General features: G+C 59.1%; 1 protein-coding gene across 2 annotated transcripts in view; it reads left to right on the forward strand.

The window, feature by feature from the left end:
* The window catches only part of TRIOBP (TRIO and F-actin binding protein), a 50,638-nt gene that overhangs the window by 33,068 nt on the left and 3,686 nt on the right, over positions 1–13,884 (forward strand). For both annotated transcript variants that reach the window (XM_027070787.2, XM_027070796.2), the window contains 8 exons: positions 945–1,001; positions 3,420–3,488; positions 3,616–3,705; positions 4,013–4,122; positions 5,581–6,100; positions 6,759–6,869; positions 11,653–11,800; positions 13,510–13,612. In XM_027070787.2, coding sequence (XP_026926588.2) covers positions 945–1,001; positions 3,420–3,488; positions 3,616–3,705; positions 4,013–4,122; positions 5,581–6,100; positions 6,759–6,869; positions 11,653–11,800; positions 13,510–13,612 — 1,208 coding nt within the window. The remainder of the gene's footprint in view (positions 1–944; positions 1,002–3,419; positions 3,489–3,615; positions 3,706–4,012; positions 4,123–5,580; positions 6,101–6,758; positions 6,870–11,652; positions 11,801–13,509; positions 13,613–13,884) is intronic.

Here is a 13,884-nt window from a genome sequence, read left to right on the forward strand (position 1 = left end):
GCCTGGGTCCCCTCCCTCAGACAGGTATGCAGGGAGGGGCTGCCCTGCGGGGGTGGGGCTGCTGGCCTGCTGATCCAGGGGCCCTGGCTGCACAGCCTGGGCTGTGGCTGGCTGTGGATGTCCAGGCCCCTGGCCCAAGCCCCTGTTAGGCCACTTCCTCCACCCGAGGAAGAGGAGAATGGGGAGGAAGGCGGGTCAGGGGAGGTGGCCAGGTCAGGTGGCTCCGGTTTCCAGCTGCTGTCTCTGCTGCCCACCCCACGGAGCCGAGCCGCAAGCTCCTTCCCAGGCAACCAGACACCTTGGCCTGGTGAGGCTGTGATGACGGTACTGATAGGTGGGCTCAGGGCCATAGCGACAGGTGGCTACCTCCTCCCTGCCCGCAGCTTGGCCCGCCCTGCTCTCCCCCCTGCCAGCGGGCAGAAGCTGACACTCTGCTGAGGGACCAGGCCTTAGACACGAGAGAGAAGTCTGCCGGTGGGCAGGGAGGGTCAGGTGGCTGGCGCCCACCAGATGGGCGTGGCCAGAGAAACCACCCGGATGAGCATCTGTTTCATCTAGGTGGGGGTGGGAGGGCTACCTAGCTCACAGGCCTCTGGAACATGCTGGTTCAGGCTGTTCTCAGAGCCCTCCGGGGTCTCTCTCCCACTCTTTGGTGAGGAAGTAGGCTGGCAGGAGGGGAGCCTGGCCACCTGTGGTAGATGTGCCAGTCACCCTGCCTGCCGTCTTGGCTCTCAGGGGTTGTGGGGGACAGGGGCCAAGGCTATCTCAGGGGTCGGGGAGCCTGCCCGGATTTGGGGGTTACCTGGGCCCTCAGCCCCCTCTCCTGGCTTTCCAGGACCCCAGTCTCACAGGACTCAGGGGGCAGGATGGGTACCACACTCCTTCCCCAGCCCTAGTTGGTTCTCCACTAGGCCTAACTTATGTGCCTCCTTATCTCTCCATAGCCCGATCTGCTCAACTTCAAGAAGGGATGGATGTCGATCTTGGACGAGCCCGGGGAGGTAGGAGGACTGCAGTCAGAGGGGAGGGCTTGGCCTGTGCAGCTTCAGTGCCCCAGGGGGTTTCTGGGGGCAGCCCAGGAGTCTGAGCTGCTTCCGCAGCTTGTCTAGGCCTCTAGAGAGCCTGGCCTCTGAGCGGAGGGGTGCAGGTGGGCTCAGAGTGGGCACCCTGCGGGCGGGCATTTCTCGTGCAGTCAGGGCGGGCCTTGGGCTGAGGGGGTGGGAAGCAGAGGCCGCTGTCATCCTGGCCCCCTGGGACAGTCTGCAGGCATACAGGGTGGCAGGGGTAGAGGCCTCCTAGCCCCTCACGCCCTACGCCCCATCCCCTCCTCTCACCGAGAGCCCCTGGGCCCTCTCCCCTCCTGATGACCCTGACCGGGTCTGAGGGGTTCACAGAGATCATCTGGCCTGAGACATTACAGATTCCCAAAGACTCAGCCATGCGGGAGCCTCTCCCTCCCCATTAGAAGCGGGTCTCAGAGCACAGGCTCGGAAGTCTCACCCACCTGGGGCTCCCCTGGTTACGTCCTCTGCGAAGGACTTGAGCGGAGTCTGTGAAGATGTTAAGTCCACATCTGTGAAATGGGCATATGGATAATGAGGATTCTTTCCAGGGTAGACAGCAGGGTCAGAGAGGTCGGGCCGTGTAGGGTCTCTGCTATAGCTCAGCTAACGACCCTTCCCTGTCTCTAACGTGTCCATCACCAGGAGGGACAGCGGCCTGTCGCTGGCTCTGCCCTTTCATCTGCCAGGCTGATGGAGTCTGGGAGCTGGAGCTGGCTTCCTGCCCGCTCAGCCTGGGAGGGGACGTCTCCCCACCCCTGTCCTGCATGCGCCCGTGGCTCGGGTCGGCACGCAGCCCGCATGCCGGGGAGGGCCCGGAGCCAAAGGGAATCTCATTGTGTTTCCTCCCCACATGTTTTATTCCCTCCAGCCCACAGCCTTCCGTCCCTGCTGCCTGCTCGCCAGTCCTCTGGTGGCTACGCTCCAGGCTCACACAAGGTCTGGCACCCTGCCAGTGACCCTTCCCAGCCTCCCCACCCAGGGTCTCTGGAGGGCAGAGATTACAGGCCCCACCCAGAGCTGGCCACTACTCATCTTCTTTCACAGGGTTTTGGAATGTCCGAGCTGGAAGGGCCCTGGGAGTTCAGCCAGCCCAGCCCCTTGGTGCACGGACAGGGGACAGGCCCACAAAGCTTACTTCTCCTCTGGGCCTAGCCACCGCTTCGGTAGATCCAGGCCTAGAACTTGGGCTGCCTAAGGCCATAGAACTCCATCTAGCTCCTCAACTGTCATAGACTAGGGAGGGATAGACACTTCCGACCTTCTTATCAGCCCTCCTTTACAAGTGCCCAGAATGGAGCTCAGAGAGGCCGAGATACTTGACCAAAGACACACAGCTAGGGATAAAATCATTGTAATCTAGGTCTCTTGGAGGCTCAACCCCTATTTCTTCGGGGAGGCCATGTAGAAAGAAGTTGAAAGTGTCATCCCAGCACACCCCTGAAAACTTGCCATTTCTTGAGGAAAGAAGCCTAAATATTTGAAATAACAACGTGGATGGAGTTTGGTGATGTGGGGGAGCCCCCGGAGGGCTGAGGACTGGGTGATATGTGCTGACCCTGGTGGTGGGCGGACCTTGACTGGCATTCCAGTGAATGGCCAGAAGCCCAGAGGCGGGCTGAGCTTGGCACATTTAACATCAGGCTGTTGTGGTGCCCCTACCCTTTGCTGTGCGTCCTGCCAGCCCAGCGCCCGCCGGAGCAGAGAGCAGCACTGCAGAAAGGGGCCCAAATCATAAATGTGCAGATAACGCACTCACAAGCCGAACAGGCGTGTAACCAGGAACCCGATCAAGAAACAGAACAGGACCGGTGCTCAGACACCTACCTCCCCCCCCCCACCCGAGGCCACCTTCCAGTCTTACTCTGGGAGACTCGTCCTTGGTTACTGAGGGGGTCCAGAGGGCCATGGGGAAAACGACTCGCAAAGCTCTGCTCCCTGACTTGCTAGGTGAATGGCCTTACACAGGTCACGGCCCCTTCCTGGTCTGCCCTGGGGCGGGCGTGCACTTGTAGGAGCCTTGGTGATCTTGATGGAGAGGGTCCGGAGGGCTATGTTGCTGTCAGCAAGTCAGAGAAGGGCTCCCAGGAGGACCGGCAAGGTGTGGTCACTGAGAAAAAGCCATCCCCTTTCACAGACGCTGCCCCTGGAAGGGCCAGGCTGCAAAATCTGGATTTTCTGACTCTTCTCTGTCCCCCTCCCCCCCTGGCCCCCCAACAGGGCGGCTGAGGGGGCCGGGGCCCCCACGGTTGACCTGGCCAGACCCAGGACAGCTGTAGAGTGGTGCACGCACACACCCTTTCGTTCCACCCTCCCTGCCGCCCCGTCCCCTCGTTCACCGCCACGTCTCCTTCACAGTGGAAGAAGCATTGGTTTGTGCTGACAGATTCAAGCCTTAAGTACTACAGGGACTCCACCGCAGAGGAGGTGAGACAAAGTGGGGAGGCTCCCTGCCACCATCAGGTGCTGGGGGGGGGGGTGTCCCTGGGAGGGGCTTGGGGGGCCTAGGTGGGGAAAGTGGAAATCGTGGACCGTCGTGGCCTTCCCGCGGCAGGCAGACGAGCTGGATGGCGAGATCGACCTGCGCTCCTGCACGGATGTCACCGAGTACGCGGTGCAGCGCAACTATGGCTTCCAGATCCACGTGAGACTCTGTGCGGGGGGGGTCGGGGGGGGCCTGATCGGGGGTGATGGGCTTCCCTCGTTCACCTAGAGCCCCTGTCCTCAGAGCCAGTCAGAAGCTCTGCCGCCGGCACTTTCCGTGTCTGGGGAGACCCCGGCTATCACTGGGGCTGAACGTTGGAGCCAGCTGGCGGAGGGGAGCTCATCCCCAGGCGCAGGACCTCAGATGCCCTCCTGGGGGGGACGGGCCACCCTCCCTGGGGGTGCACGGTGGCGAGGGAGCGGTGGGGCTGACCGTGTGGCAACCTGCCCGTGGGGTGGACTTGCAGACCAAGGATGCTGTCTACACCTTGTCGGCCATGACCTCGGGTATCCGGCGAAACTGGATCGAGGCTCTGAGGAAGACCGTGCGGCCAACCTCTGCCCCGGATGTCACCAAGTATGTGCCGAGCTGGAGCGGGACCTTGAGGGAGGCGCTTCCTCCTGCATCCCTGAGTGGGGTTCTGGCACACGCCAGAGGGCCCCGCGGCTGTGCCTCCCGGGCCTCAGTTTCTCCATCAACACAATGGAGAGAGGGCAGTGAGCGTTCTTGGCAACCCCCTGAAGATACTTTGAGGATTTGAGGTTTGACTGCCATGCCTTTGTATTCTGTGACATCCCGAAAGGTGGGAAGGGGCTTTGACTCTTTGGAGAAGATGCCAGTGAGTCAAAGACACCCCCCCCACCCCCCTCCGCTACATCTAAGCCTGTTAGGCAGAGGGTGTCTGGATGGGGAGCTCACCCTCTGGAGGTGACTAGAGGGTAGGAGGGCTGAGTAAGCTGGTGGCAGAACCCGCATACAGTGTGAACCCTAGCCGCCTGTGCGGGGGGCGGGGAATTGCAGCTGTGGGACAGCAGGAACAGGGTATGGTATCGGGAGGCCCCCGGCACGAGCCCCCCAACCTGGCCATACCTTGGCTATCCGGCGTCCGGCCAGTGACTTACTTGTCTGAGTTTCACATTCCGTATCTGTCACGCTGAGTGTGGCCCCTCCTTCACGTGAGGGATGTGCCCAGGAGCCCTCTGCAGACTCTGCAGGTCTATGCAGCCTGACCGTTACTTAGTCTGTAGTCTCAGCTGCTGTAACAAAGAAGCCCCAAACACAGTGGCATAAATAAGGGAGAGATTTCTTTGTCTCTCCAGAACAATCCAGAGGTGTGCCCTCCAGGCCTGGTGGGGCAGCTCCGTGGCCCACGACTCCCACCTTTGGCTCTGTCCTCACGGAGTCCCAGCCAGGGGCCAGGCCAGGGCACGTTTGGTCCTGGAAAGGGTACCGCCTCTCACACCACTGGGCAGAATGTAGTCACGTGGCCCCACAGCTGCACGGGACGCCGGGAGGCGTAGTTTTTGCCTGGGCAAGTAACGGAAGAAGGGGCCGACTGCCACTGTTCGTGCTCTGTGCACCCAGAGGTCACTGTTCACCCCCTCAACCGTGACCGTGGGCATCTTCCCCTTTCCACTGTGAGCCTCTTGAACCCAGGACCCTGCCTCAAACCGCACCTTTGTAATAACACTTTGATCAGCCTTGGCGAAGGGCTCGCGGTTGCTTTAGGCACATTCACTCGCCTAGTGCTCACGTCCATCCTGTGAGAGGCACCGCTGTCCCATGTTACAGATGCGGTCACTGAGGGTCAAGGAGGGAAGCCAGCTCTCCTGGTCCCTCTGCTGCTAAGCGTTGGAGCTGGGATGGTTCCCAGGGTCCTTTAATGATGAATCTCTAGTTGTAACCTCTAGGTTGGGTTGCTTCCCCCACCGGGGTCTGTCCCCGGGCCCCGGCACACGGGTGGTGCTCCAGAAGCGCAGGCTTGGGGGCTGAGCGTCACACGTCCCTCCTGACGGGGCTCTGCTGGCACCCTAGGCTCTCGGACTGCAATAAGGAGAACACGCCGCACAGCACCCAGAAGGGCTCCCTGAAGGCGGGGGAGCAGCGGGTGGGCTCCGAGGTCATCGGTCGGGGCGGCCCGCGGAAGGCGGACGGGCAGCGGCAGTCCCTGGACTACGTGGAGCTCGCCCCGCTGACTCAGGGCTCCCCGCAGCGGGCCCGCACCCCGGCCCGCGCTCTCGACCGCCCGGCCAAGCAGGAGGAGCTGGAGCGGGACCTGGCGCAGCGCTCCGAGGAGCGTCGCAAGTGGTTTGAGGCCACGGACGGCAGGCCCGTGGAGACGCCGACCGGCGAGGCGCCGCGCCGGGGCCTGGGGGCCCCCCTGACCGAGGACCAGCAGAGCCGCCTCAGTGAGGAGATTGAGAAGAAGTGGCAAGAGCTGGAGAAGCTGCCCCTGCGGGAGAACAAGCGGGTGCCTCTCACCGCCCTGCTCAACCAAAGCCGCGGGGAGCGCCGCGGGCCCCCGCGTGACAGCCACGAGGCGCTGGAGAAGGAGGTAGGCATCCCGGCCGGCCTCGGGGAGCCCCCTCGCCCCACCAGCGCCCCGCCTGTCCCTGCCGTCGCGCTGTGGCGTTTATCTTGCATTCCTAAAGTGACGGGAAGCTCACCCCTGATTCACCGTGTGGTGCCCCAGGCTCCCGTGAACCGGAATCTTGCTTCCTGGACCTCGGTGTTTTCTTGTTTTGGGTTTTTTTTTTTTTTTTTTTTTTTCCCTCCTTAGTCTTGTCCTCCGCAACCAAAGAGAAGGGGAGAGGAGGGAGAGAGCACTTATTAGGCATCTTCTGAATACCTCGTCCTAGGCCTCCTTTACCTACCTTGGCTCATGTAACCCTCACAGCGGTCGCGTGGCCCCAGAGGGTAGACCTTGTCCTGATTGTCCTGGCGGGAAACGGAGGCTCAGACGTTTCCCTGCCGCCTGCGGGGATAAATATCTGTGATCACAGTGTCCTGCTCCCAACCCCGTTTAGTCTTCTCTGGGACAAAGTTCTCCTGGGTCACTGACCTGGCCATCCAGGAAAGTGCTGGAATGTCCCCTTGGCCTGCATCTCGGCCGCGGGCCACCTCCCTTTCTCAGACCCAAAGCTCCTCACTGCCTGCCACCAGACCCTTGCCGGCTTCCAGGCTCCCGCTGACCTCGCCTCCTCCCCCCGTAGGTCCAGTCTCTCCGCGCCCAGCTGGAGGCATGGCGCCTTCAAGGAGAGGCCCCTCAGAGTGCACCCAGGCCCCAGGAGGACAGCCATATCCCCCCGGGCTACATCTCGCAGGTGAGGCCGGGGGGCTGTTTTGTGGGGGCTCGGGGCAGGTTTCTGGTTGCCGTGGCTTCAGAGAACAGCTAACGTTCTGGGAGCGTAGCGGAACCCGTGTGAGGCATTTCGTATGCGTCCTCGTATTTAATGTACCCAGCGGGTAGACGTGATCACTGTGCCCATTTTACAGACAGGCCACTGAGCTATGAGAGGTTATGGGACTTGCCCGAGGTCAACTGAGCTGCAGATGTCAGAGGTGGGATTTGAGTTCGGTTCCGGCTGACTGCAGAGCCTGTGTGTGAGCCCCCATGGGACGTTCTGCACGTGGACCCCTTCTCCCACACCACCCTGGGGAAGGAGGGCCAGTGGGGAATGGGATCCCCAACGGGCAGGCCCCCAGGGTCACTCCCTAAGCACAGAGAAATCCTGCCCGTGTTTACCAGGCCAAGGCCCGCGGGATGTGGGACCCTCCAGTGGCCCCCAGGGGACACTCCGTCTGCCTGGGACAGTGGTCTGGTAACCGTTTGACAGAAAAATCCATGTGTACGTAAACACATACACACTAACGTACGTTTACCGTAAATTTTACTGATCGAAAGGATGTGTAGGACACAGTGTACAAGTACAAAATATGTAACTTTTATTGCGAATTCCACATATATAGCACATTGCCTTTTCTCGGAATTGACTGTGACTTTCATTGGTTTTTCCGAACGCTTGTATGCACAGCTAACTGACAAGCGAGTGTCGTTCTGCCGTGCATGTTGGTTGACAGTTTGGTTTATGTTCACGAGTAAAACAAAAAGACATCTGTCAAAACTCTAGTTGGTCAATGTCACTTGCAGCTTCTTGGCCGAATTGGAGAATAGTTTTTTCTTTTGAGAATATCCCATTTGGAGTTATTTTCTCAGGTCCGTGTTCTAGTGACAATGTGATGGTCGTAGATGTGGCACGCTGGGAAGTTGAATCTGCATTATTAGCGTTTTCTCATCCCTCGCTTAAGTCAGCAAAACAATAAATCAAGCCCTGACGTGCAATGTTCACCAATTTCCGTGGTGTAAATACTCCCACTGTGGCCGATGTCCCTGAACACCGAATCGGGAAGATACACGTGCACAGAATTATAGAGCGTTTCCACCATACAAGATACAGAAGATGTAAATAAACTCAAGAGCACAGGAACACCTGGCTGGCTCAGTCGGTGGAGCGCGGGACTCTTGACCTCGGGGTCTTGGGTTCGAGCCCCACGTTGGGTGTAGAGATTACTTAAAAATAAAATCTTTAAAAACAAAACAAAAAAAAAAAACCTCAAGAGCATAAACAATAATAAAATGCAGTGAAATAATTAGGAAGTGATGAATGAGTATCACCTTTGTTTTTAATGTAGTTAATTGTAAACGTATATACTTTAACTTTTAAAATGGCTGCGCTTAATCGTGTCACAGAATTGCAAAATATATGACCATCAGCTGTCGGCAGTCAGCCCGCCGGTGTCTAAAGTAGAAAAGAGTGCTGGGATCCTAGGCTCTGTGTGGGCGGGGCCTTCTAGAAGCTCCAGGGTTGGAGGTCGCTGTGCGGGGCTCTCAGGCAGGCTTCCGGGGGGCGGGCATTGAGCAGAGCACTGGTTTGGGGTGGGGGCACGGGCTGGGGCCAGAGGTGGAGGGCCGGTGGGTGTCTACAGTGGAGACCTCCAGCAAGCCAAGGAGTTGGGATCTCATTCCGCAGACCTGAGGAGGTTTGGGGTCTGACAATGACATGGGGAAAGTGGTGTTGGGGGGGGGGGGGGCTTGGGAGGGCACAGGGCCAGCGTCAGGAGCTAGGACGGTGACCGAAGGAGAGAGGGCTGTAGGAGGGTGTGCGGAGAGGAGAGGTTAGGACTGGGTGACTGGGCCCAAAGCAGATAGAGGAGAGCCCCTAGGGGCCCTGAGGCTGGGCGGCTGTGCAAGGCCAGGGAGCCGTCTGGAGCTGAGTGGTGGGTGAAGCATTCAACTGAAGGGAGACCCGGGCCAAGGGGAGTTAGGACCTGAGTAGGGGAGGGGGCGTGACTTTGGGGTCACCTGACATAGGGAGGGGTGTGATGGGGGAGGGACCAGTGTTGTTAAAGGGTCTCTAGAGGTCAGAGGACAGAGTGGGTGGGGCATCTTCAGGCTGGGTGTGGCTTAACACCACAGCCTGAGGCAGCTGGGACACCCTCAGAGACCCCCACCCAGAGGGCCTCAGACTGTACTTGGAGCCCTTCGACGCCCCAGGGGCTATCTTTCTGGGTGGGTCCATTCATAGCCAGGGGTATCCGAGCAGCCTCTTGGATTTTACTCTTAGAACCTGCATTAGATTTCCTTTGGGAAAAGATTTCTGTCCCTCAAATGAAGTTCGAAAAGCACTGCTCTGACTTCTCAGCTTCTCGATGGGGAAACCGAGGCCCAGAGAGGCGGTGAGACCTTCAAGCGGGAGGCAGACCTGTGTCTGCATCCCAGGCTGCCTGGTCCCCGTGGGGCCATTGGACACCACAAAGGCTGTCGGTGTTTCATCCTGTTAGGTTGGGATGGGAATGGTGCAGATGGAATTGGGGGAGGTGAGAAGGGAATGATGAGGAAACAAGCCAAAGACGGGAGTGGAGGAGGGGCCCCAGATGGGGAGGGTGCCAGACAAGAGAAGCTGAGCTATCTGTGTCCCCTCGCCAGCCCAGGAGGAGGTGGCTGGGGATTCAGCAGACCCTGGAGAGCGGACGGCTGGGGAGAGATTCCCCAGCCTGGTATCTTCGTCCTGGAATCTTCTTTTAGCTTGTGGGGCTTCCATGGACAGCAGCTGGGGGGGTGGGGGTGGTTCTGGGGCTTCACCCACTGGGGCTTTAGTGACTCCTTTGCCTCCCTCCAGCCTAATGTGGGGGGGGGGGGGTTTACAGGCATTTCTTCATCTACTTTGATCCCTGTCAGAGGTGGCTGCTGGACACCTTGGGCCTTCGGGAAGATATGTCAGAGAGAATAGCACTTGGCCTTCTAGGAGCCCCTCCTCCTGGTCTCGGTCGTGCCTCTGACCCCCTATTAACTGCCGGGTCCGCCTGCCTGATCTGGCCCTTTAAGAACATCGGTTCCCCACCCCCTGTGCTGCTCCCATCTCTGTAGGTGGGTTTATCTTAGGGACCCTCATGAGTTGGCCTTATGGGCCTGTTTTATAGATGAGGACACTGAGGCTCAGCGTGGGGAAGGGGCCCGTTCAAGTTCACTCCGGTACAGCGAGCCTCTGGACCCAGTGTGTGGAACTCCAAAGCTATGTTCTGTTGTTGTCACTGGAGGGACATGGAGGACACATGCAGAGGGACAGATGTTCCCTGCCCCCCACTCAGAACACCTGGACCCAGGAGGCCTGGCTATTATAGCCCTCTGGTGTGGCTGCTGGACAGGTGGAGGGTGGTCCTCACCCACCGTGCCCTATGGTATCAGGTGGGGGGGGGTGGAGTATACTGTCTTATCTGGCCCTCTGCTTCGATTTCTTCTTGGGGCTCTTGCCCTTCCCTTTTTAATGATCTTAAATTTAAATACATAAGAAATATGTTTACATTTTTGAAAATAATTCAAACCAATCAAAAGGTTAGAAATAAACACCCGAGCTCTCCTTCCCCTGCCTGCTCCCACCCCAGGGGTCACCTTGGTTACCTTTGAGCACATCCGTATAGTTTCCTGTTGCTCTCGAAAGAAATTTACCACCACCTTAAATAACCCAAAGTTATCCTCTCAGGGTTTTGAAGGATGGTAGTCTAACTCGGATCTCGCCGGGCTCCAGGTGGGACCCATTTCCTCACCTTTCCCGGCGGCTTGTGGCCACCTGCGCTCCTTGGCTCCTGGCTCCTTCCTCCATCTTCAAAGCCTGCAACAGAGAGTCTGGTCCCCCTCGCTTCCCGTCATTGACTTTCCGTGGTCACTTCTCCCGCCCTCTTTTGCCTCCTCTTTTGCCCTCCCGCCTCCTCTTTTGCAAGGCTCGATCCCATCATTTATTTAAGGGCTCCCCCATTAGGGATTCGGACCGTGTCCCGTTTTCATCTGTTTCACCCTCGTCCGCAAGTCTTTATACATGTGACTTTCTGCTAGGTCGAGGGATGGGGTTACTGAAAGTGTGGTGACGCCATCAACTGCCCTTGGCACACCCGTCACAGCTGACTCTCCCAAGCGGTGGGCATTAGCAGTCTTCTAAATACTTGCCAGTCTTCTCTGCAGGCCCTGTGTTGTGATGTCGTCAATTTCCGTTCACTTACTCAGCACCTGCCCCATGTCAGGCCCTGGTCCAGACGCCGGGGACTCCGAGCTGGGTCAGGTCTTCCCTGTCTTGGGAGAACTTCTAGTCCAGCAGAAGCAGAGCCTTCGGAGGCAGGGGAGAGGCCGTCCAGAGGCAGAGCAGGGAGGACACTGAGCTGGGCTGCAGGCCAAAGTCAGTTATCCCGGAAGAGAAAGTAGCAGAAGAACGTTCCAGGCAGAGGGCTTAGCCTTAGCTAAAGCTCAGAGATGTGAACATGCCGTGACTGGCCTTCCTTGGTGGGGAAAGGCCCAGGCTGAGGCCACGAGGGTCGGACAGGGGAGCAGGGACTTGGCCCCACAGGATAGGAGCCTCGGAAGGGTTTGAAGCAGGAGAGTGACAGGGTGAGGTTTGTGGACCGGGGGAGCAGGCGCAGGTGCGGCCGGTGGCTCCCGGCTCCAGGGAGGAGAGGTGGAGAAGCCTGCCCCTGAGGCTCCCCGCCTCGGGCTGGGGAGGGGGCCCGTGTCCTGGGCAGTGGGGGCAGCCCCGGGACGTGCTGGCCTCCCGCCCGCAGGAGGCGTGCGAGCGCAGCCTGGCCGAGATGGAGTCCTCGCACCAGCAGGTGATGGAGGAGCTGCAGCAGCACCACGAGCGGGAGCTGCAGCGGCTGCAGCAGGAGAAGGAGTGGCTCCTGGCCGAGGAGACGGCGGCCACGGCCTCGGGTGAGAACCCTGCGCCCCACGAGCCTCCCAGCTGCGGCCCCTGGCTGAATCGGGGAAGGCTTTCGATAGGAGAGGGGGGGGTCTCAGTGCCAGACTTGGGAAAACGCACCACGGGGGGTTGGAGCCCCTAGAACTGGCCTCTGCTCCTACTTGAGCAAGGGAAACCAAGGCAATAAAAGGATCCCCCCCCCCCCCGCCCCTACTGTCTCCCTGGGTTGTGACTCCTCTCCCTCAGGGGCCTGCGGCCACTGGGGGTTTCGCCCCCAAGCCGTACACACGCACGGAGCCCCAACTCCCTGCCCAGGTGCGTGCTCTGTGCTGGGGTGGAGCCTGCTCAGCCACAGAAGTGCCATCTCCCCGGGTGAGAGGGCCGGGCCCTGGGCAGAGCGGGAGGAAAGGCGTGAGCCTTTGCCAAGCCCCGTTCTGGGGAACGCGAGCACCCTTGGCCCATGCAGTGCCTGATCGAGGGCCCCCATTTAACAGATGAATAAACGGGCGCAGAGAGGTTGGTGACTTGTCCAGATGGCAGAGCCGGGGATGGAGCTCAGAGCACCCTGATTGCAAAGCCGTGCCCTGAACCCCACCCCCTGCCCTCCCAAGCCGGAAACAGGAATGCCCGAGACGTTGGACAGCTCCCTCCCTCCCTGTGTTCACTGCGCACCTGCTGTGTAGGTCTGGTACATCCTAAGCACTTCGGAGCGGTTTGCAGAGTGATAGGAAAGGACGAGAGAAGTCACGTGATCCAGAACTTTCCCACCTGCCAGCGCTATGCCACGTGCTTCACACCCCCGGCCCGTTGGCCCCTCATCGCAAACAGCCTGGGGCCAGTGTGTTTTGCATTTTAGGAAGATAACTTAGTACATCAGTTAGATATCCTTCCCAGCAGAGTCTGGACTCTCCCCTGGAATCTAGCACCAAGGTTTTTACAGTGAAATTTCTCAGAGTCATGCTGAACGTGGGCTGAGAATGACCGCAAGTGGCCCCTGCGTCTGTTCGGGTCAGGGATTGCCACCAAAAGAGTTATGAAAAGCTCTCAGTGTTCAGAGCCTTCGGATTTTAGAATTAGGGATAAGATTATGGGTGAGGGCTCATTTAATCCTCCCAATAACCCTGCGTGAGTGTGGAAACACTTGGTCCTTGGTTGCTCACAGCCCGAAAAATAAGCCAATGGGAGCATTTACTGGGCATTTACTTTGGACCAAGCATTGCTCTAAATGTTCTATCTGCATCTTCCAATAACCCACGAGAGAAGGTGCTATTGGTAACCCCGTTTTCCAACAAGGGACTGGAGGCAAAGAGTGGTTAGGTGCCCTGCGTAAAGTTGCATAGATTTGTACCAGCTGCGGCCCCTGCACTCCTGACCGCCAGGCTGGGCAAGGGAGCTGGGCCTTGTTAAAGAACCCTCCAGGCTCTGCAGGGATGGCGGGCTGTGTGGGGCCTTACACGGATGTGACCAACAAGACGTACCAGTGGTCAGACGCTGAGGCGTCTCCCCAGCACTGTCCCGTCAGACAGGGATTGTCACCCTCCCTTGATAGATGGGCTCAGAGAGGTCTAGCAACTTACCCAAAGCCCCTCAGCTCCTGATACAGCCTGGTCCAGTGTTCTTTGCTCCTGCCTGCATGGTATCTATGGGGCCTTGGAGGAGGTGGAGCTTACTGTTGCTGACCCCTCCCCAAGATCCCCCCATGCCTCTGCCCTGCCTCTAGCCATCGAAGCCATGAAGAAGGCCTACCAGGAGGAGCTGAGCCGGGAACTGAGCAAGACACGGAGTCTCCAACAGGGTCCAGATGGCCTTCGCAAGCAGCACCAGTAAGCTGGCATCCGGACCCTGGGGTCTGTGGGCTGGGCCTCGTTCTGAGCTAAGGGCCCAGCTGCCCTCCTTGGTGTTTATGAGGCAGGAACCTATGCCGAGGCCCCTCGGCAGAGGACACATCATTTTGCCCCCAGCTGAGACTCCCGATCAGCCACCTGGCACAGGGAACAGAAGCAGTGGGGCCTCAGCCAGACCCCCGTGCCAGTCCACAGAGATAGCTCTTCAGACCCCTTCTTCAGCCTCCACCTCCTCTTCCAGTTAGTGTCCC

This window comes from Acinonyx jubatus, chromosome B4, assembly GCF_027475565.1.
Source record: "Acinonyx jubatus isolate Ajub_Pintada_27869175 chromosome B4, VMU_Ajub_asm_v1.0, whole genome shotgun sequence".
In the NCBI taxonomy this organism is placed as follows: Eukaryota; Metazoa; Chordata; class Mammalia; order Carnivora; family Felidae; genus Acinonyx; species Acinonyx jubatus.